Source organism: Vulpes lagopus, chromosome 9, assembly GCF_018345385.1.
Source record: "Vulpes lagopus strain Blue_001 chromosome 9, ASM1834538v1, whole genome shotgun sequence".
NCBI classification, from domain to species: domain Eukaryota; kingdom Metazoa; phylum Chordata; class Mammalia; order Carnivora; family Canidae; genus Vulpes; species Vulpes lagopus.
The window spans coordinates 25,849,259-25,874,925 of NC_054832.1; the positions used below are offsets into that span (position 1 = coordinate 25,849,259).

Consider the following 25,667-nt stretch of genomic DNA (forward strand, 5'->3'; position numbering starts at 1 on the left):
TCAGATTTCTTCTCGTTAATTTGCAGTGGAAGTCAATTCAAACACATTATTGAAAGAACCATGTAATTTTTGATCTGGAAGAAATTGTATTATAGACTTGAATGTGTAGATCAGGAAACTGAGGCATCAAAGTATTTAATTGACTTACTACTAGCAGACCTCACTGCTGAACACTTATTTCTACCACATATAGATGGAATTTTCCATTCAATTTAATAATTTCCTATATGTACCAGAGATGTTAAATTCAAATAATAAATATTTTAAATATATTTAATAAATTTTGATTTAATTGATTGCCATTCAAAGACACTATTTTTTTAGCATCTCTATACAAGGACCTAAATAAGAATGTGAAATGAATTAAATTACATATGAAGAAAATGTAAAGTGCCTGAATTGAATTTCCAAACCAAAGCCTTAGCAGCAGTTTTTGGCAAGCCTACCTAAACCAAACAAAACTTTCCATTCTTTTTCTTTCCAATCAAACTGTTATTATTTTTACTCATAAAGAATAATATCTATCATTGAGTATTTACCAGTCATTAGGATTTGTGCTAAGTACTTTACACAAATTCTTTCACTTAAATACTGTTAGCCTTTCTGTATCATATTTGTTTGTTTTTTCTGTATCATATTTGAAGAAATGGAATCTTACAGAGGAAATACAACTGATACAACTGTCTTCCTCATGGTAACACAGCTAGTATATGTAGGATCTAAGATTTAAACACAAGTCTCTGACTCAAGGGACAATTTTATCAAGTTCACCTCATTCCCTCCTTTTGTATTTTTCCTTCTCTTTGTTTTCTTGCTTTATTTTCTATCTTCACACATTTAACATAATGTGTTATGTTAAATATAACACATTACGTATAATGCATATGGAATTGCTTGTTTCATTAACTTATAGCCTGTTCTTCTTTAGTTTTTACAATTTCTCTGCATTTACCATTCTGAGTTGTACAGTTATATCATTTCTTAATGAATTGACCACTTAAAAGATTTGTTTTTGTTCACCAGTTCTTTCTGCTTAAAATTACAATTTCTTCTATATTTCTTGTCAATAATTTTGCTGTTTGTCTCAAGAGGAATATCCAAACATACACTGTGAATATATGTTAATAATAAATCTGCAAATCTTGCAAGAGATGAAATATTTTGATGTGATGAGTCAAAGGAAATGAATCGAGCTACTGTTGAATCATTCACATAATCAATGACAAAGTAGATCTGCTAGAATTGGAATAATACCAGCTGAAAGAGATAAAATCACCAAGACAGATGATATGATAAATGATTCAATATAAGATGATTTGAATATGAATTAACAGAGACCCTTGAGGAAATTAATAAAGCCCTTAAAATATAGGTGAATGAATTATCTCTTTACAGTGTTGTGGTGAAAGTAAAGTAAAAAGAATTAAATTCTATTTGGATTTTTTCTACTTTTTTTAAAATAAAATTTTAGTTACTCTATGTGGTTGTTGCCTCCCCACCCCCCACTCCCGGGCTTGTTATCTTTAGGAAACTAGTTCTTCCTGCATAGTGAAAATCGGAGTAGTGATCTAATTTTTAGAATATAATTTTATTTTTTAGCCTATAGCAGTATATTTTTGTATCTAAAAATACAGAACTGTGGCTATATAAGGTAATCGGACTACTTATGGATTTAGTTAATAAAAATCATTTACATAAAATCTACTATCTTTGGGTACTTTCCTAGGAACTGAGAACAGAGTCCAGTCAGTAACGTCTCTGGTCTCTAATTCATAGGCCAGTGAAATATCATCAATATTCCAAGCAGTTTTGCCTTTTGAGAATTTTCCACCAGGGTGATTTAGCAAATGTACCTTCATTTGCTTGATTGGCTACTAGACACACACACACACACACACATACACACACACACACATTCCTTTTCTGTTCTTAAAAAGAAAAAGAACATAGTCCAATCACATGGGTGAATTTGCCTTGTTCATTTTACTGATTTTTGGAAACACTTTTGGAATAAACATAATTTAATAATAATGGTAATGCCCCCACCCTCCCCTTTTCACATCTAGCCAGAGTAGAGATGTTGGTAAAAAGGTATAATTTCTCTCACATAAATTCTACCTGCAAATATTCAGCCAGTTTGAGATTATAAATGAATTGAGAAATTGCATATTTAATTAATCATTCTCTAAAAGATGCCTCACATAACTAGAACTCTTCTATCTGTTCCAGACAGGACCTCATCGAACCCACTGTCACTTCTGGAGTGAGAAGCTTTCCCCAAATAACTAGTTTTGTCTTGGGTAGCTAAAAGAATATATCATGAGATCAGGGCCATGCATCCAAACATCATGCACACATTGGCAGAGGAATTATGTTAAGAAACATCCATGGAACTAAACCAAGCTGGAAGGAAAAAAAAATATTTGTCATAATACCAAGAAGCCCATAAAAGTACTCTGATTACAAAATTTGGTGAAGTTCTTTTCTGTGATGTTCAGAATGAGAGAAAATATCTAGAAACTAAGTACAAGCAAATACTTAAAAATACAGTATAAGATCCTTACCTTTTGATGTCTTATCAAGCAGAGCCATCTCTGATACCTAAAGCATATGGTGCATATAGTATTTTGGGAAGAAGGTACATCTGCACTAGAACAAGGCTTGTCAAGTGGAGTAAGGATTGGCTTTCAGTGCTAAAAAGAAATACATTCATTTGTTTCTTGGAATTTTTTTTTTAACCCACTAGGACTCCTTCCAAAATGATTAATGCCTGGTATCTGGCAGGTCTTGTTGCTTGGGCCAAGGACAGCATACTCAATCAGATCCAGTGATAAATGAATCTGAGGCTTTTGTTCCAAATAACCAGGACTGAAATGGTCCTTACTGGATCTTTGTTACCAAACTAAGAATTCTCAGATTTTTCCTTCTTCTTCTTTTTTTCTTCTTCTTTTCTTCTTCTTCTTCTTCTTCTTTTGATAGAAAATGGTTCAGGAAGATGAAGCTACTCTCACACAGGAGAAAGCTAGAGAAGATATCCCAGCATGAAACTGGGTAAAGTGAGGCTTTAAAAAGGCATCTAAATCTCCTCCTGGAGAGACAGCTATCTCTCAGTGCAGTGGTTCTCAGACAGGGGTGATTTGGCTTCCTGGAGGATATTTGGCAGTGTCTGGAGATATTTTTGGCTGTCACAGTGTCGATGAATGAAGTGTGCTATCAGTATCTAGCAGATAGAGGTCAATGTTAAACATTCTCAATGCATAAAGCACCCCACCCCATCAAAAGTTAGTACCAAAAGTCAATAGTGTCAAGGTTGAGAGAATCTAACTCTGAGATCTAAAAAGGAAATCAAGGTCTGAATTGGAAGATTATATAAAACCAGAAGCACTATCAGAGAAATGACCACCTTTCAGGAATTTTGTTCTGCTACAGTAGAATTTTTTATGAGCCTGAAATCTACAAAAATACATGTATAATTATGCCTGAGTGAGAAGGTCCATTACTGCATTTTCTCTAATAAAAAAAAACAAAACAATGAGATAACTCAAGCCTCCAGGACTTGGTTACATAAACTATATTGCATGTATATCTATATAAGGGAATAAAAGTGTGAGCAATATGATCCTATTTTATTTACAAATGCATACTTATAATTCTCATTTAAGTTAAAAGAGAAAGTAGTTTTGAAGTGGCAGAGACCAGAATTACCACAATTATGTTTTATTTTTAGTAAAGAGATTATCTATTTAGATTTATCATAAATGATGCCACATGGGCATAAATTAAATAATAGAAGCTAATGAGAAAAGACCTTCCACCAAAATAAATTCAAACTTTTAAAACAATGCTTTCTTTGAAAAATTGAGCTAATCATCCCTTCATATCATTTACATATTTATTCTTTAAACATTTACTTAATCTTTTATAATGAGTGATGCACTAGACTAGGCCCTGAAAATACAGCAGTGCAGAAAAGACACAAAATCGTCATCTTCGTGGAGTTTATTGGTGTGTGTGTGTGTGTGTGTGCACATGAGTGTATGTGTTTAGGGGTTTTGGTGACCTTTGAAAAGATTTTTCTTGCAATAAAGCATAGCACTCTGTTGTCATGTACTGATGTCTCTGAATTTAGGGTAAAACCCTAAAGAGCCACTATTCTAAAGGGTTTGTCTGAATAGACCAACAGCCTCCTTTTTTGTTGCTAAAAACAAACTGGTGGTAAATGAATTGACTTGGGGAGCAGGTGCTGTCTACAAAGACCGTTGCTATTGGAAACTGCCTCTTTGACCTTTGCTTCACTAGGAAGCCACCAAAGAAATCCTTGTGAAGCTGTTGTTGTCAGGCATTTCATTCATGAAGCTCCACAATATGCAAACTCTTTCTCCGTGCCTCTTTGTAAGATAACCTCTCTGTCTTCTCTCTCAGTGGCTGCCTCTCAGCTCATTGTACCTTAGGATCAGGTTAACTGTTCTTTCTTACTAGGGTTCTATTTCAATCTGCAAACTGTTACCTAGAAAACAACAATTTGTAGGTGTGCTCTTTAATTTCCCTCATCTTAATTGGATTGTAGGTTAAAAATATAAAAGGACAGAAGGTAAAATGAAAAAAAAATAAATTGAAAGCTTAATACTTTTATATAATTGTAAATTTTGAAACAAAATTTCAAAACTGCAATTTTGAAGTGACATTCCTGGTAAATAAGCAGAATTTGATTTCCTATTTAACTCAGTTGTATAATTTAAAAAAATGTTTCCTCTGCAATAATTAAAATAATAAAAATTGTCCTATATGCAAAACTCTTATTAAGAGCCAGAAACACTCAATGGTGATTTCAGCAAACTGTCTCCAGGGCTCTGAGGATTATCAGGTGAAGTGCTGTGAATATTGTTCTTTAATTTAAATGCCATTATTCATGGTCTTAAAACTTCTTAGGCTTAGTGGATTAGAATAATATGAAAGAAATCTTGACACTCATAATTTTTAATGGTAAATTAATAAATACAATGTAACTTAAGTGCTATTAAGGTATTCCATGTCTTAATCTAGTTTTAGTCTTTGGCCCTAGATCTCCAAAATACTTCTCTAATCTGATCCCTCACCCTGGTGGCACCCATGAGATGATCAGAGAGTCTTTGCTGAAGAATTAATTAAAAGTAAAAATGTGAGAATATAGCCTAGATTTACTTGATGAAGTTAGAAGTTATTTACCCTTTTATGAACAAAACGATTTAAAAGACCAAAAAAAAAAAAAAAAAAGATACTGAAAGGCAAATAACCCATTTATTTTTAAATCTCCAGAAAAGAAATAGTATAACTTTGTGTATTTTCCTTTCTCTCTTAGCTGCTGAAAAGCTTTTAGATAATTCCTTGTCCTTATCAGTCTTAAATCATGTCCCTTAAAATAGCAAATGCTTTTGTGGCTTTTATATAATCTTTGTTATAATATAAAATTTAAAATTATTTTTTTTCTCTACTATCTCAAGTCTGTCTGAAAAATTTGGTGTGGCATGATAAATGATAATATTGTATATGTAACCAGAGCTAGCTTTGTGGGCCAATAAAATTGATAGAACCTCATGCTCAAAAGGGTCCTGTGCTGAGGTTTAATGCTCTGTGATTGCAGTCTTAAATGTCTTCATTTCAACTTTAAATTTGTATTTTGTAAGTAAAGTCTACTGGGACAATGGAGTATGTGCTGAGGGATCTGCCCATACATAGTCAGCCTCTCTGCTTCCCTGTCTTCCTAGAAAGGGTTAGAGGCCATTTACTCCCTACCCTGTGGTACTCCTGGCCTTGCCTAATCTACCCATTCCCACCCCTAGTCTGGAACCACATATACTCTCTGCCCAGCCAGTCCATAGTGTCATCAGCAGAGAGAGGCTCACATTGCAATTGTCTTCCACCCCTTTGTGGGGGCCTGGGTGCAGGCATGAAACAGGTAGGAGTTAAGTATATTTATAGTGTTAGAGGAGAATAGGGCAGCAGGTCTCCCTGTCCTGGGATGTCAACAAGGCATATTTAGTAAGATTTATGTAGGCCTCTCACTCACCACCAATATAGAAAGCAAATGCCTCCCAGAGTGAAGACTGCAATTTCTTAGAGATCATTCTTTCACTTGTGTTGGCAATGAATTGGTAAAAATGGTCCATTTATTTTTCTGTCCCTATCTATGGCATTTTCATTGCCTAAAATCATGTATCCTGTCCTACATGTATAGATTCACATTTTATAGTTTATTCTTTCATTTATTCAATAGGAAGCATTATTTTTTGCACGTAGCATTGTTTTAATTAAAACTATCATGGGGCGCCAGGGTGGCTCATTTTGTTAGGTGTCTCACTTTTGATTTTGGCCCAGGGCATGATCTCACAGTCATGAGATCCAGCCCTGAGTCAGGCTCTGCACTGGGTATAGAGATTGCTTGAGACTCTCTTTCTCCCTCTCTCTCCCTTTGCACCCCCCTCCTCCCTCTCCACTCCCAACCTGTACTTAGTTCCACATACTTTCTCTCTCTCAAAAACAAAAAAAAGTTATAATATTCAGCTGAGTGAGACCATGCAGAAAATATGCTGTCAGTCCAGCAAGCCTGAAAAATTAGATATTTCAGTTGCCATATACAGGAATACATGGATTTCAAATATTATATTAGAAATCTTGATTCTATAGGATGACTTCTCCATGATCACCTAATGCAGATCAAAAGAGGTTACTGCATCAGAGTTCCTTACAGTGTAATAGTTTATTAAACTAGCTTCTTCAGAGTCTAAATGACAGTTTCTAAACATGTGCATAGAATCTGTAATAAGCATACCTGATCATAATCAGGAATTGCCAGTGTGTGGTTTAAATATGCTTATGTTTTATGATTCAAAAATGAACATGATAACTAATTTCCCCTACTTATATATTAAGTATGCCATATGCTTACTACTTCTCTCCATTAAATGCATGGCACATTAACCATCTGCTCTTCTAATCCAATCCTGATAGTAATCAGTTGTGGAGACCCGGGCATACCAGCCAATGGACTGAGATATGGAGATGATTATGTCGTTGGACAAAATGTCTCTTACATGTGCCAGCCAGGTTATACAATGGAAATGAATGGCTCCAGAATTAGGACTTGTACAACTAATGGCACATGGAGTGGAATAATACCAACTTGTAGAGGTACGATAATTTCTTCAATATTTATAAGTGATAAGCTGCCATATACTTACTTTTTAATATGAAAATTTAAAGTAAGTTTAAATCATGTTCTTCTATTATTTCATTTTTTCTGATACTGAAAATTGCTGCAGTTTTTATTTTAAAACCATATAGATAATAACACATGGAATTTTAAAAATGATATTTCAAGAATAATCATTATATCTTTTTGTGAGCCATGACAATGATTTTTAGTGCAATCAAAACAACAGAAATATCATGTGCTCTGATATGTACTCACTATCATCATTTATATTGATCAGTGAATATTTTGAAGAGAGTATCATCTTGATGAATTTGCATTTAATATGATGATCCACTTGGGTCAAACAATTCAAAGATGGGGAAAAAAACTTTCTATAACTTGAGAACAATCATATTGAATTATAAAATTTACTCTTCATAAAGAAAAGAACATGTTTCTTAATGCAATCTAGCATTGACCTTTTAGTCTACATAGGCATAAATTTGCATAAATATAGGCATTATTTTTGCACTAGAGATACATTTATAGTTTTTTGCCAATCTTTCTGATTATGGAATGTTATGGATGCAACATCAGGCTATTTATATTGTAGAATAATACTGAGATTCTCATTCAGGTGTTTTTTTTAAACATCTGTGAATTGATAGTTTAATCTAACAGAAAGACTAATTTCAATGTCTATGTTTTTCTTCTTGATTACACTGTTTCTGAATCAGGTCACTGTATATATACAGTTAGTATATGAAAATAAATGAACAGACATTTTGCATGTAGAAGTTATTTCATACATCATTAATTGATTCTGATAATGGTAATGTAACTCCAAAAATTATTCATATACATTGCTAGTCATAAAAATACAGTAATTCCTTTTTAGATTTTGCAATGTGTACCCCTCTTTTTCCCTTCGTTTCTGTCACTTTATCCTACCCATCTCTGTTTGAAGCCAACTTAAAACAAATTTTAAAATAAATGTTTAAACATTTAATAATTTATTTTAAAACCATATAGTAAATTTTAACATATGAATTAAAGTGGTTGATAGAGCCATTTGGATATTTAATGAGTTACCTGATCTAGCTTTTTTCCCAAATGTAACAGAATTGCTTGCAAATTCTTTTCTATCATGTTGACACTATATGTAGCCAAACAGCCCTAATCTTCAGCCTGTCTAAAGGTCATTGGAAAAGTAATTTTATATAAAACCAATAATTTATCAGTTACAGTATACTAGATGGAAGGTCATCTTCTATTTGCTTCCCTTAGATGTCAGATGTTTTATATATATATATATATATATATTTTTTTTTTTTTACACCCGGGATATTTCAACAGCTGTGTCTTAATCATTTTGAATGTAATTGCAGCTGTTACCTGCCCAGCTCCTCCCCAGATCTCTAATGGAAGGTTGGAAGGAACAAATTTTGACTGGGGCTTTAGTATTAGCTACATCTGTTCTCCAGGCTATGAACTATCCTTTCCTGCTGTTCTGACCTGTGTAGGCAACGGTACCTGGAGTGGAGAAGTACCACAGTGCTTACGTAAGTATAATTTCCATACTTAAAATTATGTTTTCCCATTCTCATTCTCTTGGAATTGCTTGACTGAGATTATTACTGTTAATTAAAATTTTCAGGTTTTGCTAGAATATGAGATTGTTAAACTCCTTCCAAGCCATAATTACAATTCAATAGAACATCGCATTTGCCAATGTAGCTACTTTTCCTGTAATCCACCTATTATGTTCTTTCTTCTCTGACTCCAAATATTAGGCTAAACTGCTTTGTTTGCAAACTTTTCTTATTTAAAAAATATTTTTCAAAAAAAATATTTTTCAAAATAAAGACCCTTTATGGTTAATTCTAATGGAAAAGTATTCTTATTTTTGTCCAGTTTGTCTCAACTGAACACTCTAATTTACTCCCAAATTTCTTTCCACAATAAATCCATGTTATTGTACATGTTCATTCAAATCAAGTTCTCATGATAGTGCTTGTAATTATACCTTAAACGATTAGGGTAAGCACGGAGAGGAGGGATTAATATTTTCTTACAGAGGTTACTTTACAATGTATTCCAGCAATTGTCACTTCAAAATTAATTGGGAAGATCGCCAACAAAACAAAAGTCAGCTTTGTGTTTTACACAAATTATTGTAGCACAGGATATGGACAGTGTTCATTCAAAGGTGTCTAGTGCTATCCTGTTCCTAGTCTTCCCTTCCTTCGACACATTGGGTAGAGGAGCACCCCACCAATTCCCATGGCCTTGAAGTTAGACAGAGATAACAGGTGAAACTGTTTGGATTCTTCTAATTTTCTCATTCACAGTGGAAGCCAAATCGCCTATGGGCTTCTGTGCCCTTACTCTTCTTTTCTCCTGATCTCATCATATGCTATTATCTCCCAATACTACCTCAAGGTGGATGTCACACAAATTGTCCCTCAAAATTCTATTTTATGCTAAGGAATATCTTAGAAAAAATCAATTTTTTCTAAATAAGACTAGATATTCCATGGGTGCTTCAGAATAGATAGGGACAAGGACATTTACAGAGATGAATTCATGGTAAAGTTTGTTTGTTACCACTGGGAAAATCTCAGTCAAATAGTATCTTGATATGATATTTTATTTTTTGGTTCTATTAAAATGTAAGTAATATAAAATACTTACTATTGACATTGAATTATGACTATCCAAATGTAATAGGGCTCACTTTGTCTGAATTGGTTTACATGTATGATTTCTACTACATATAACAGAACTCCTGGTAAGTGTGTTTACTAATGACATTTTAATTAATAATGACATGGGCTCAGAGAGAGGAATCAAATTGTAAGGACACTGTGTGACCCTGTCATCATTTAGGGCACCATTGTTAAATGGCCTGCTGTTGCACTACCACTAAATGAAGGTATCAATTCCAGTTCAGAGAAGGTAGACTAAAGAGATAATGCTCTTATCCATCGAACAGCCAAATTCATTCATTTTAGGGACTTTATACAAGGGAAAGTCTTTTTGCTTTCATTTTGTTCAAAGTATATTATTTCATCTTAAAGTGTATGTCATTGTGAACCGAAGCCTTTTGAAAATAAACCCCGTGTCTTCAGCCTCTAAACTAGACACCAATAGGCTGTTCAGTTTAGTACATGAAAATCTACAGACAGAAAACAACGGAATTATAAAGAATTGAGGGGCAAGTAGGGAGCAGGTTTGAGGAGTTCATGTGGTTGCATTTCCCTCCTTTCTTTTCTTTGTTGAATAAGATTCTGAGAGGAATGACTCAGCAGAAATATGCAAGAGACACACTTTAGAAGTGGGTTACTAAATAATTTGTCATTGAAATGATTGCTAAGCTGAAATGCCCATTGCTAATGTTCACTGAGAAAATAGCCACTGAATTCAAAATGTGCTAGAGATACAAAGGTTACTATGAGGAAGACCCCAGGCACTAGGGTTTGATGTTATATTGCTAGAAGTGTTATAGTGCTAGAAGGATGTTATATTGCTAGTCGCACAAAGATTTAGAGTATCTAGGAAGTGCTAAAAATTGAAACAGAACACATTAAACAAATGTTTATGTTATTTGTGTTAAAGGTAACTGTGTTCAGGTAACATTTACTCTGAAATTTTCCCCTAAATTTATTTTGTTGAGCGTTATTTTATACTTACTTTTAACAGTTTTTTTTTTTTCTCCATGGGTGTCAAATCAATTCTTTTTTTTTTAAACAAATTTATTTTTTATTGGTGTTCAATTTACCAACATACAGAATAACACCCAGTGCTCATCCCGTCAAGTGCCCCCCCAGTGCCTGTCACCCATTCACCCCCACCCCCCGCCCTCCTCCCCTTCCACCACCCCTAGTTCGTTTCCCAGAGTTAGGAGTCTTTATGTTCTGTCTCCCTTTCTGATATTTCCCACACATTTCTTCTCCCTTCCCTTATATTCCCTTTCACTATTACTTATATTCCCCAAATGAATGAGAACATATAATGTTTGTCCTTCTCCGATTGACTTACTTCACTCAGCATAATACCCTCCAGTTCCATCCATGTTGAAGCAAATGATGGGTATTTGTGGTTTCTAATTGCTGAGTAATATTCCATTGTATACATAAACCACATCTTCTTTATCCATTCATCTTTCGATGGACACCGAGGCTCCTTCCACAGTTTGGCTATTGTGGACATTGCTGCTAGAAACATCGGGATACAGGTGTCCCGGCGTTTCATTGCATCTGTATCTTTGGGGTAAATCCCCAACAGTGCAATTGCTGGGTCGTAGGGCAGGTCTATTTTTAACTCTTTGAGGAACCTCCACACAGTTTTCCAGAGTGACTGCACCAGTTCACATTCCCACCAACAGTGCAAGAGGGTTCCCTTTTCTCCGCATCCTCTCCAACATTTGTGGTTTCCTGCCTTGTTAATTTTCCCCATTCTCACTGGTGTGAGGTGGTATCTCATTGTGGTTTGGATTTGTATTTCCCTGATGGCAAGTGATGCAGAGCATGTTCTCATGTGCATGTTGGCCATGTCTATGTCTTCCTCTGTGAGATTTCTCTTCATGTCTTTTGCCCATTTCATGATTGGATTGTTTGTTTCTTTGCTGTTGAGTTTAAGAAGTTCTTTATAGATCTTGGTAACTAGCCCTTTATCTGATAGGTCATTTGCAAATATCTTCTCCCATTCTGTAGGTTGTCTTTTAGTTTTGTTGACTGTATCCTTTGCTGTGCAAAAGCTTCTTATCTTGATGAAGTCCCAATAGTTCATTTTTGCTTTTGTTTCTTTTGCCTTCGTGGAGAAGTTACTGTGGCGGAGTTCAAAAAGGGTGTTGCCTGTTATCTCCTCTAGGATTTTGATGGAATCTTGTCTCACATTTAGATCTTTCATCCATTTTGAGTTTATCTTTGTGTCTGGTGCAAGACAGTGGTCTAGTTTCATTCTTCTGCATGTGGATGTCCAATTTTCCCAGCACCATTTATTGAAGAGACTGTCTTTCTTCCAATGGATAGTCTTTCCCCCTTTATCGAATATTAGTTGACCATAAAGTTGAGGGTCCACTTCTGGATTCTCTATTCTGTTCCATTGATCTATGTGTCTGTTTTTGTGCCAGTACCACACTGTCTTGATGACCACAGCTTTGTAGTACAACCTGAAATCTGGCATTGTGATGCCCCCAGATATGGTTTTCTTTTTTAAAATTCCCCTGGCTATTCGGGGTCTTTTCTGATTCCACACAAATCTTAAGATAATTTGTTCTAACTCTGAAGAAAGTCCATGGTATTTTGATAGGGATTGCATTAAACGTGTAAATTGCCCTGGGTAACATTGACATTTTCACAATATTAATTCTGCCAATCCATGAGCATGGAATATTTTTCTATCTCTTTGTGTCTTCCTCAATTTCTTTCAGAAGTGTTCTATAGTTTTTAGGGTATAGATCCTTTACCTCTTTGGTTAGGTTTATTCCTAGGTATCTTATGCTTTTGGGTGCAATTGTAAATGGGATGGACTCCTTAATTTCTCTTTCTTCAGTCTCATTGTTAGTGTATAGAAATGCCCCTGATTTCTGGGCATTGATTTTGTATCCTGCCACACTGCCAAATTGCTGTATGAGTTCTAGCAATCTTGGGGTGGAGGCTTTTGAGTTCTCTATGTAGAGTATCATGTCATCGGCGAAGAGGGAGAGTTTGACTTCTTCTTTGCCAATTTGAATGCCTTTAATATCTTTTTGTTGTCTGATTGCTGAGGCTTGGACTTCCAGTACTATGTTGAATAGCAGTGGTGAGAGTGGACATCCCTGTCTTGTTCCTGCTCTTAGGGGAAAGGCTCCCAGTGCTTCCCCACTGAGAATGATATTTGCTGTGGGCTTTTCGTAGATGGCTTTTAAGATGTAGAGGAAAGTTCCCTCTATCCCTACACTCTGAAGAGTTTTGATCAGGAATGGATGCTGTATTTTGTCAAATGCTTTTTCTGCATCTAATGAGAGGATCAAATGGTTCTTGGTTTTTCTCTTGCTGATATGATGAATCACACTGATTGTTTTACGAGTGTTGAACCAACCTTGTGTCCTGGGGATAAATCCTACTTGGTCATGGTGAATAATTTCTTAATGTACTGTTGGATCCTATTGGCTAGTATCTTGTTGAGAATCTTTGCATCCATGTTCATCAAGGATATTGGTCTGTAATTCTGCTTTTTGGTGGGGTCTTTGTCTGGTTTTGGAATTAAGGTGATGCTGGCCTCATAGAACGAATTTGGAAGTACTCCATCTCTTTCTATCTTTCCAAACAGCTTTAGTAGAATAGGTATGGTTTCTTCTTTAAACGTTTGATAGAATTCCCCTGGGAAGCCATCTGGCCCTGGACTCTTGTTTCTTGGGAGGTTTTTGAGGACTGCTTCAATTTCCTCCCTGGTTATTGGAGTGTTCAGGTTTTCTATTTCTTCCTGTTCCAGTTTTGGTAGTTTTTGGCTTTCCAGGAATGCGTCCATTTCTTCTAGATTGCCTAATTTATTGGCATATAGCTGTTCATAATATGTTTTTAAAATCCTTTGTATTTCCTTGGTGTTGGTAGTGATCTCTCCTTTCTCATTCATGATTTTATTGAGTCTTCTCTCTCTTCTTTTTAATGAGGCTGGCTAATGGTTTATCTATCTTTTTAATTCTTTCAAAGAACCAACTCCTAGTTTTGTTGATCTGTTCCACAGTTCTTCTGGTCTCGATTTCGTTGAGTTCTGCTCGAATCTTAATTCACTCTTTTCTTCTGCTGGGTGTAGGATCTATCTGCTGTTTTTTCTCTAGCTCCTTTAGGTGTAAGGTTAGCTTTTGTATTTGAGTTCTCTCCAGGTTTTGAATGGATGCTTGTATTGCGATGTATTTCTTCCGCAGGACTGCTTTTGCTGCATCCCAAAGATTTTGAATGGTTGTATCTTCATTCTCATTAGTTTCCATGAATCTTTTTAATTCTTCCTTAATTTCCTGGTTGACCCTTTCATCTTTTAGCAGGATGGTCCTTCACCTCCACGTGTTTGAGGTCCTTCCAAACTTCTTGTGATTTAGTTCTAATCTCAAGGCATTATGGTCTGAGAATATGCAAGGGATGATCCCAATCTTTTGGTATTGGTTCAGACCCAATTTGTGACCCAGTATGTGGTCTATTCTGGAGAAAGTTCCATGTCCACTTGAGAACAATGTGTATTCAGTTGAGTTTGGATGTAAAGTTCTGTAGATATCTGTGAAATCCATCTGGTCCAGTGTATCATTTAAAGCTCTCGTTTTTGGAGATGTTGTGCTTAGAAGACCTATCAAGGGTAGAAAGAGCTAGATTGAAGTCACCAAGTATAAGTGTATTATTATCTAAGTATTTCTTCACTTTGGTTATTAATTGGTTTAAATATTTGGCAACTCCCACATTCGGGGCATATATGTTGAGGACTGTTAAGTCCTCTTGTTGGATAGATCCTTTAAGTATGATATAGTGTCCCTCTTTATCTCTCACAACAGTCTTTGGGGTAAATTTTAGTTTATCTGATATAAGGATGGCTACCCCTGCTTTCTCTTGAGGACCATTTGAATGGTAAATGGTTCTCCAACCTTTTATTTTAAGGTTGTAGGTGTCCTTCTGTCTAAAATGAGTCTCTTGTAGACAGCAAATAGATGGGTCCTGCCTTTTTGTCCAGTCTGAAACCCTGTGCCTTTTGATGGGGTCATTAAGCCCGTTCACGTTCAGAGTCACTATTGACAGATATGAGTTTAGTGTCATCATGATATCTATTCAGTCCTTCTTAATTCAGTCTTTCTTCTTAAAGGGGAATTTTAAGAGTCCCCCTTAAAATTTCTTGCAGAGCTGGTTTGGAGGTCACATATTCTTTCAGTTCCTGCCTGTCTTGGAAGCTCTTTATCTCTCCTTCCATTTTGAATGACAGCCTTGCTGGATAACGTACTCTTGGTTGCATGTTCTTCTCCTTTAGGACCCTGAATATATCCTGCCAGCCCTTTCTGGCCTGCCAGGTCTCTGTGGAGAGGTCTGCTGTTACCCTAATATTCCTCCCCATAAAAGTCAGGGATTTCTTGTCTCTTGCTGCTTTAAGGATCTTCTCTTTATCTTTGGAATTTGCAAGCTTAACTATTAAATGTCGAGGTGTTGAACGGTTTTTATTGATTTTAGGGGGGGGGTGTCTCTCTATTTCCTGTATCTGAATGCCTGTTTCCATTCCCAGATTAGGAAAGTTTTCAGCTATGATTTGTTCAAATACATATTCTGGCCCTCTGTCCCTTTCGGCGCCCTCGGGAACCCCAATTAAACGTAGGTTTTTCTTCCTCAGGCTGTCGTTTATTTCCCGTAATCTATCCTCATGGTCTTTTAATTCTTTGTCTCTTTTTTCCTCAGTTTCCCTCTTTTCCATCAACTTGTCTTCTATGTCACTCACTTGTTCTTCCACCTCATTAACCCTCATCTTTAGGACTTCTAGTTTGGATTGCATCTCATTCAATTGATTTTTAATTTCTGCCTGTTTGGATCTAAATTCTGCAGTCATGAAGTCTCTTGAGTCCTTTATGCTTTTTTCTAGAGCCACCAGTAGCTGTATAATAGTGCTTCTGAATTGCCTTTCTGACATTGAATTGTAATCCAGATTTTGTAACATTGTGGGAGAGAGGACTGTTTCTGATTCTTTCTTTTGAGGTGAGGTTTTCCTTCTAGTCATTTTGTTCAGTGCAGAGTGGCCAAAAACAAGTTGTATTGGGAAAAGGAGAAAAAGAGAGGAGGGAAAGAAGTAAAGAAAAAAAAAAAAAAAGGAAGAAAAAAAAAAGGAAAAAAGAAGAAAAAGAAAAAGAAAAAGAAAGAAAGGGAAAAAAAAGGTGGGGGAAGCAATCAGAAATCAAAAAGAAAAACAAAAACAAAAAACACGGGGAGTATCTTCTGATTCTGTGTACTTTAAGTCCTTTGACTTCGCCTGGAACTGGTCCGTCCAGCTGGTCTTCTGGGGGAGGGGCCTGTTGTGCTGATTTTCAGGTGTTAGCACTTGGGGGAGCTGCTTTGCCCCTGCCTGGTGCAGGGCTCAGTGGGGGTTGTTTACCCCGTGAGGCCCCAGGAGGAACAACCGCAGTGGCGGGGGCAGCTCTGTAGCCCTGGAGTCAGCCCCCGCAGTAACTCCGGGGCTCTCGGTCTGCAGGGCCTGGGGGCTCCGGGGCGGGGCCGCTGATCTCAGCTCCGGGCAGGAGCGTCCTCGTCCTCGCTGTCCTGGGCCCTCCCGGCCTCGCCTGTCCCGGAGGAGGCCGGATCCTGGGCTGTGTCCCGGCGCCCTGTGCTCCGGAGCCTGCGCTGGTGGATTCGCGCTCCCGCCCCGCAGCCCCCTCCGCGGAGCCGCCGCCCGAGCCCCTCCGAGCTGTTCCCGGAGCCGCGCAGCCCCCTCCGCGGAGCCGCCGCCCGAGCCCCTCCGAGCTGCTCCGGGTCCCGCCGTGCGCGCTGCAGCCCTTAGGGAGCTCGGCGCATCTCCCGGGGCGCAGGTGTCTGTTAGTGTCCCCGGGAGCCCGAGGGCATCCCCGGCCTCCTGGGTCCTGCTCTAACTCCCTGCGGGCCCCTTTCTGTCTGGGAAGGTTGGTGCAGCTCCTGCTTCTCCGGGACGGGGCTCTCCTGTCCTGGGGACACTCGCCCCGGCCTCAGCCCGGCTCCTCGCGGAGGAGCCTCCTCTTCCCCCTTGGAGGCCTTTTGTTTCTTTATTTCTTTCCCCCCGTCTTCTTACCTTGATAGAGGCTCGAACTCTTCTCACTGTAGCGTTCCAGCTGGTCTCTCTTTAAATCTCAGGCCGAATTCGTAGATGTTCAGGATGATTTGAAGGTTATCTAGGTAATTTGGTGGGTACAGGTGATTTGAAGACCCTACTCTTCCGCCGTTTTGCCCCTCCTCCCACTTTTAACAGTTTTATAAAGAAAAAAAAAATAGTTCCTAAAAAACGTTTGAAAATTTAGGTCTCTTCTAGAATCCTGAATTTTAGGAAATGTCTCTCTGTACCTTGAGTTTAAGACTAAGGTATTCTGTTATCAAGGTATTTTATTCATTCCTGTTTGCCTGAGCATTCCTAGTTTATTCCTGTTGTCCTATAGAGTTAGAGGTATCCTTTCAGACTCAAAAATATCTTTGTTTTGGATAATGCACCATTCTGAGGGAGCATTGATACTTAAAGCTTTCAGATGCTGAATCTGCAAATTTAAAAACCAAATATGATTAAAAATGGTTAAAAGGGTAAATATGCATTATGTATTTTTTAGAACAATGAACAAATTGAAAATATATGATATCTTTGTCTAGGTTATCTACTAGATTGGAAACCATCTGATCTCATCCCTTATTATATTTCTGCATGCTCACTGTGCTTCAGTGAGCTGGTCTTATTTTTCCTCCAACGTGCTAGACATGCTGCAACATAGGCCTTTGGTGGTGCTTTTTCCTCTATCCAGAATGCTCTCCCTTGAGATATCCTGACAGACACCCTTGTCATCTTGTTTGAAACCCACCCCCAGCTCCTACCATTTATCACATCCACACATACACAGTCCAGAATCCCTTCTTCTACACTACTTATCCACACAGGACTCACTACCTTCCCACATACTACCTTTTCTACCTTTTTTATTTTTTTGTTTGCTTCTCTCAAAAATACATAAATTCCACAAGGGCAGGAATCTTAGTTTGTTTACTGATAAGTCTAAGTACCTGAAACTTCTTAGGATAAGTGCTTTTAGTTGTTAGGAAATATATGTTGAATGTAATAATCTATTCAGTTTGCTTAGAAGTTCTGTCAGGATGGTATTTTCAAAAGCTATGGAACATTGAGATTGTCCTTGGTTTGGTATAGATTTGGACTCTACTGGCTTCTTTACTCTTTAAAAAACACTCAAAAATCCTTCACAGAATTTCAAAGAGGAAGACAATAAAACACTAAGGTATGTGCTCTGAGTGTTCAAGAGAGTACAACAGAACAAGTAAGTGTACTGTTATATACATATAAAAAGAATTTGTGCAGATATGTAGTCAATACAAAACAACAACAAAAATACAAAAAATTCTACAGTTATTAAGGTGGTTTACTATGTGGAAAATACCTCAATCAAACTTCTTTTGAATATTATCCTGAATTGTACATTCAGTTTTTATCGCATAAACAAGTGCTAAAAAAATTTATTTGGGATACATTAACGTGAATAACATATCACTTCAGTTCAGTATTCCAGTTATTTTCATCACTTCTAAACTGTTACTCTGATGAATCCTAAGTCTTTGCTGTAATTATCTTTCTTTTCATTTTCAGCTAAGTTTTGTGGTGACCCTGGTATACCTGCCCAAGGAAAAAGAGAAGGCAAAAGCTTTATATACCAGTCAGAGGTTTCATTTAGCTGCAATTCTCCTTTCATATTAGTGGGATCAAGCACCAGAATATGTCAAGCAGATGGCACTTGGAGTGGTTCGTCACCTCACTGCATAGGTAATATTAAATAAAGTTTGATTATTCTCAGTAATTTTAGATTTACTAGATACTAGTAATGTATTACTAGTATATAGTGTATTAATTATTTTCTATCCTATAAAGTATAGTTGGCTAAATATGAAAAATAAATGTAAAATATAGAACCAATTAGAAGGCACTGAAAACAAATACTGTTAAAATATATGATGTTGTATTTAGCATTTAAAACTTCCGGAAGAGGGGATCCCTGGGTGGCTCAGTGGTTTAGTGTCTGCCTTTACGCCCAGGGTGTGATCCTGGAGTCCCGGGATCAAGTCCCACATTGGGCTCTTTGCATGGAGCCTGCTTCTCCCTCTGTTTGTGTCTCTGCCTCTCTCTCTCTCTCTCTCTCTCTCTGTCTCTCATGAATAAATAAATAAAATCTTAAAAAAAAAACTTCCCAAAAAACACTCAAAATAATTTTCCTGTTTATCAGTAAAATGAAAAAGTACAAAGCTCTCAGATTAATAGCCTCAAGTACTAACATCTGTATATATATTTTATAATTAATGAATCCTAGTCAAATGTTGTTAAACTTGCTCAAAAAAAAAAAAAAAGATACAGTGATGGGGCACCTGGTTGGCTCAGTCAGCTAGCATCTGACTCTTGATCTCAACTCACATTGAGGTCCTGAGTGCAAGCCCCACATTAGGCTCAACACTGGCCATGGAGACTACTTAAAAAAAAAAAAAATACATTGACTTCAGAATGGCTCTAAGCACATTTCTATACTTTTAAATTAAATGTCACATTTGGTAAAATAACCAAATATTCTGTCTTATAAAGTAGTCAATTCAGAGACTACTAGTTCTACCATTTTTAAAAGATTTTATTTATTTATTCATGAGAAACAGAGAGAGGCAGAGACATAGGCAGAGGGAGAGGCAGGCTCCATGCAGGGAGCCCGATGTGGGACTCAATTCCAGGACCCCAGGATCATGCCCTGGGTCAAAGGCAGATGCTTAACCACTGGATCACCTAGGCGTCCCAGTTCTACCATTTTTATACCTAAATCTCCTACGGGTGTTCCTGAAAAATGCAAATAATTAAGTCTAGTTTCTGGAAAACCTCTTACTTCTTAAGGGGAATATTATCCTACAATCCTAAGATTATAATTTAGCAAAGTCCTTGGGCAAATGTTTTATATACGTGTTCTTTTTTCATATCCTTCATTTTTCCTTTACTTTTTATCCACAGAGTTAGTTGAATGTGAAGTGCTTTTATATTAGAAAGGTTCAAATTTTGAGAATTGCATAATCCATGTAAATTGTAGTATACCTGAATTCTTGCTTTAAGATTAGCAGGCTTCTGTCCATGGAGAGATACTGTTAGATTTATACTCTTTATTAACACCCATGGTCGTTTTCATTAAGCCCCAGATGACTCAAAATTGCTTTGTATATCAGAAATATGCATTTAAATATATTATACATTTTAGAGGAATATTATGTTTAAAGATTATATTATGTTTATGATCTTCATTTTAGAACCCACCCGTACCTCATGTGAAAATCCAGGAGTCCCAAGGCATGGATCTCAGAACAATACATTTGGATTTCAAGTGGGTACTTTAAAGAAGTATTTCTATTTAGAATAAAAGTAGACCAAAAGGCTTCTTTGATTGATGTACATAGAATCGTATTGGTAGAAACAGAAAACCATCATGCTTACATCTGTATTCATAACTATATAAAAAAAGTAAAAGGCAACAAAAGCATGGAAGTAAAAGGACATTTCCTAATGTTTTTTCCTAATGTTTTATTCCTAATAAAAATGTGGTTTAAGAAAATAGCTTCCTAACTGATCTTGACAATAAAACAAAAGAAACATTGAAGATAGCTGTGAGCATAGGAAAATCCATATGTAGTCGTTAGTATGCAAGAGAGGGCTAAGTAAGAGGAAGCAAGGGGGTAAATGATTAAATTCTAAAGGAAGATGTGGAGCAGTGAGCAGAAGTAAAGATGAAAGAAGTTAAAGTGTTAGCAAACATAAAAATGTGGTTATTCAGTAAAGCAAGTAGACTAAAATATGTTTATGTTATAATATGTGTATAATGCTAAAGTATTTTTAAACATTTTCACTGACATGGGAAATTTCTGAGAAAATCATTTATCCTATTGTTAGACAATAGGTGGATTGTTACATTGGAATTCTTCAGCATGCCCAGTCATGTGTGGCTGACTTTCTTATTTTCACATTTTCTAATTTAGATTTTATGTAGAGATTCAGCGAGTTTTTCATTACAGGGACCTTAGGGGAGCCAAAGTGCATACTGACTCCACAAGGAAATAGCCAATATACACATTACCCAATTGCCTTGTGTTGCAGACTTTTCTAAATGGTACTATTTTGTGTGAAATTCAGTGGGAACCTGAAAAAATCCATTTCTAAAGGAAGTACTCATCAAGAGTGCCATATTTCTGTTGCTAAAAATAGTTTCCATTCATCTTCAGTTCTGACACAGTATGAACATTGATTTGATAGCATTTGCAGTTCTTCCGGTTTGCCTCAGGCCTGTCTACATAATACAAAAATGTGAAAAAGATGTCTCAGTCTCCATTATATTGGTGTTTTTAGAAAGCTTTATTTTATTATTATTTTATAAATTTATTTTTTATTGGTGTTCAATTTGCCAACATATAGAATAACACCAAGTGCTCATCCCATCAAGTGCCCCCCTCGGTGCCCCTCAACCAGTCACCCCCACCCCCTGCCAACCTCCCCTTCCACCATCCGTTGTTCGTTTCCCAGAGTTAGGAGTCTTTCATGTTCTGTCTCCCTTTCTGATATTTCCCACTCATTTTTTTCTCCTTTCCCCTTTATTCCCTTTCACTACTTTTTATATTCCCCAAATGAATGAGACCATAAAATGTTTGTCCTTCTCCGATTGACTTAACTTCACTCAGCATAATACCCTCCAGGTCCCTCCACGTTGAAGCAAATGGTGGGTATTTGTCATTTCTAGTGGATGAGTAATATTCCATTGTATACATAAACCACATCTTCTTTATCCATTTGTCTTTCGATGGACACCGAGGCTCCTTCCACAGTTTGGCTATTGTGGACATTGCTGCTATGAACATTGGGGTGCAGGTGTCCTGGCGTTTCATTGCATCTGTATCTTTGGGGTAAATCCCCAGCAGTTCAATTGCTGGGTCATAGGGCAGATCTATTTTTAACTCTTTGAGGAACCTCCACACAGTTTTCCAGAGTGGCTGCACCAGTTCACATTCCCACCAACAGTGCAGGAGGGTTCCCCTTTCTCCACATCCTCTCCAACATTTGTGGTTTCCTGCCTTGTTAATTTCCATATCTTTATAAAAGGTTTTATCAATTAGTCTAAATCCTGAGAAATGGACAACTAGTTAAAGAGCATTAGTCCTCATCATGTAGATGAAGAAACTGAAAGAGAACATTGACTTGACTTTGGTCACTCACTCACTTTTCTCAATATCCTGAGAAAATATAGAGTTTTGATGGTAGTGTCTGTGCACTAAATCAGGTGATTTTCTGAAGAGTATGAGTCCTTTCTAATACATACTCTCTGAAATATCGGGAATGGAAACGAGCAAGAATGAATTTAGTATAGTCATCCGTGAAATGAATAGAATTATTAACTCTGCATTGTAAGAATTCAATTATAACCATTGAAAAATGTTATCCCAAGGTTAATATAACCCTGAAAGCATATTATTTGGCTAATAAGCATGCACTGGATCATCATATTCTACTTAGATAAATATGAATAGACTATATTTGAAATATGATAAACTCTATATAATTATATTAATATTTATTAAAATTACAAATGATGTTCTCAGTATGTTAGATTAGGGACATCAACTTTCATACATGCATATGACTGGTATGTGAGTATATATGTATATGTATACTCAATATATTTAATAAGTTTGTACAAAGCCTATTGAAATTTTAAAGTTTATGTAATTCTAACTAATATTAATGTATTGTTAGATTCCAAATAGAATCCTGGATAAGCCGTCTTTATTGGTTGAGAAAAACTCTCACTTGCCAGTTAAGAGAAATCATTTGGGCTAGCTTAAGCCTAAAAACATTATAAGCCATGTGCAGGTATGTCAAACACCCTAAGAAAAGGGATCTAGTTGAGACCCACCAAGCCTAGAATCTAGAAACTGGACAATAGGACTCAATCTTTTCCACTACTCTGCCTACTTTGTTTTTCTCTTTGCAAATTTGCCACATGATCAAGCGGGTATTTTTCTATTTATCTCTCAGCCACATACAGAAAGTGATTAATTGTCTCAAACTCAGTTCCAAATTTCTAGAGAGAGAATCAGAACATCTCAACTTTTTTATCTATTCCTGGTTTCATCAGGGAGCCAGCAGTGACTTAAGTAAAATTATAGCTGTTAGGATACTCACTTCTGGGAGGGACAAGAGAAAGGAGAAAGTTATGAATTACACAGGCACTCAAATCATTTATTTATTTTTTCTTTAATATTTTTATTCACTTTTTCTATATGGATTCATATCATAGATCTTTGGACATAGATATATTTATTAACATATAAGGATATATTACCTATTGCTAGTGATGACAAAAACTCTAATATTGGAAAAAGTACTCAACATACTTTCTCTTATATCAAAAATACTGTAAGTTAGAATTATTTTTGGCTAAAATAGAGCAGTAGTGAATGGAGTAGCTGTCAAAATGATTGATATAACATCTAGATTAATTATGGAGTTAATGCCAAACACACATATTTCACTAACTGCTGTCTCACTCTTTAAATTGAGATGTGGATTTGGAAGACACATCATTAGGAGTGAAGACTTGTTATATTCAAGTTATTATAGATATGAAATGTTTTTAATCTCACTCTTTGATGTGTAATGCCAAGATATTGAATAGTAAGACTTTTAGCCCTACCAAAATAACCATGGTGATTATGTATGATTTCCAGTTTACAATCTAAATTAGTATATAAGTATACTGAATGGGACAAACATGTTACATAGTGTTTCATGACTTTAAATGATGAATAAGATGACATGAATTTTAAAACAAAAATCCCATAACATCCAATGTTTTTAATTAAAATCTGATAACTTTTTAATACAAACTATAGGATATCCTAGAATTTAAAGTTTTTTAAACCAAGAACCTCAAGTCCAAAATTGATGCTCATTGAAACTTCCTTGCATCTTATCTTAAGCATATATTTTGTCCCTTCATTTTTATGACCCTGCTTTTCTACATCAATTTTATTAGTCAAAATCTATGTATGTCTTTTATTAGAAGCTACTTTATTTTTTCTTGGGTAAAATGTTTATTATAAACACGTAGTAAATATATATATATATAATATAAAGTGGTTATTACAATATGCTACAGAGGAAGCATATAAATTATGAAGCCTTAGTTTGATATATATATGTATGTTATATAAATGTATATTAAACAAACATTTTTAATATGTGATGTTAAAAATCAGACACAAATAAATACAATGATGAAAATTCTAGGAAAACAAAAGTTATTTGCTATGAAATATCATGAAAGACATGGATAGGTCTTACTTAGAATATTCTATATTTATACAAAATTTCTATTATGCCTTGATTAGCTATCTAGACTTCATGGCTTAGGAACTGAGATATAACATTTAAAATAAAGAGATAAGAAAAAAAAATAAAGCAATAAGGAATTAGAGAAGATAAATTATATTTACTAAATTGACATGTCTTAAAATTTTATAATGCTTTTGCACAAAACATGCTAATTGGGTCCAACTCAAAGTGATTTTTATTTAAACATTGACTGCTATTAAAATGGATTATTTTAAATTTTTGATACGATATTCAATATTTTTGCATTGTATATAATTGGTTTTATAAGCAGGGCACTTTTTATTAGTAAATATGGATAGGAAAATTGTACATAAATTATTTTTTAAGAATTTTTTTAATTAGGTAATGGAAAATTATTTTTTCTACAAATAATCAAATGATATTTTGCATGTTAGAAGTTAATTTAGAATCAGAAGAACCTATCATCACCAGTTGGAAGAGGTTGGAGAACTATATAAAGTATACTATCAACTGATCTTATAACTGAAAAAAAATATTTATTAATGCACTGATATTTGGAGAAAATTTTGGCAAATGATTGATCTGTAATAAATTCTGAACAAAAATTAATCAACTACTAAATTTGGTTCTAAGTATATTAGATATTTTGTATAAGTATTTGTGAATATGACAAAGATAGTTATTTCATGTGTTTGTGAGATATAGAAAAAAAATAAATAGATTTTATTTCGTGGCATCTGATTAATATTTAAAGTAGTATTTATGATGACTTTGGGAAAGTTTGCAGAAATTAGGAAAAAAATCTTGCTATGTAATCCAAAATATTTCTTATATCTTATTAAATCAAGTCTTAATGAAGTCACCCAAATGTACCCTTCAAAGAATAAACAGTGATTTAGCTTCCTGCTATGTAAAGTATGGAAGGGATATCACTGTACTTTAAGAAACTATAGTTATGTTAAATCTTTTAAAGTTATTAAATGATTTTGTATTAAATTATCAGTCCCCGTTCCTTCAGTTGATCTAACGTTTTCAAGAGATCTTGGTCCACAAGGGTGAGTAATACAGTCCCTAGTCTAGAGAAACTAACCCCTGCTGTGTGGGTGATTTCATAGGATAGATGATAACATCCATAACTTTGAAAGTTGCTAAGGGAGCACATAAAAGAAAGTTCTCCTAATCTATTGTTCTTGAGAAGCCTTTCTAGAATTTCTGAGCTAAATCTTTTAGGATAAGATCTAGGAAAAGCAAGATGGGAAAAGCATTCAATGCAGGGTAAACAGCATGAAAATAAGCATGCATTAAGGGAACTACAAAAATTCAATATTATATGCGCACAATTTGAGTAAAAGTAAATGGTTAGTGATGAAACTAGAGAGGTGAGCTGTGGTCA

At 35.7% G+C, this 25,667-nt stretch overlaps 1 protein-coding gene across 3 annotated transcripts in view; it reads left to right on the forward strand.

Moving 5' to 3' along the window:
* Window positions 1–25,667, forward strand: part of CSMD3 (CUB and Sushi multiple domains 3) — a 1,188,176-nt gene that overhangs the window by 1,135,626 nt on the left and 26,883 nt on the right. For all 3 annotated transcript variants that reach the window (XM_041769740.1, XM_041769741.1, XM_041769742.1), the window contains 4 exons: window positions 6,988–7,167; window positions 8,560–8,733; window positions 18,503–18,676; window positions 20,185–20,258. In XM_041769740.1, the coding sequence (XP_041625674.1) occupies window positions 6,988–7,167; window positions 8,560–8,733; window positions 18,503–18,676; window positions 20,185–20,258 (602 nt within the window). The remainder of the gene's footprint in view (window positions 1–6,987; window positions 7,168–8,559; window positions 8,734–18,502; window positions 18,677–20,184; window positions 20,259–25,667) is intronic.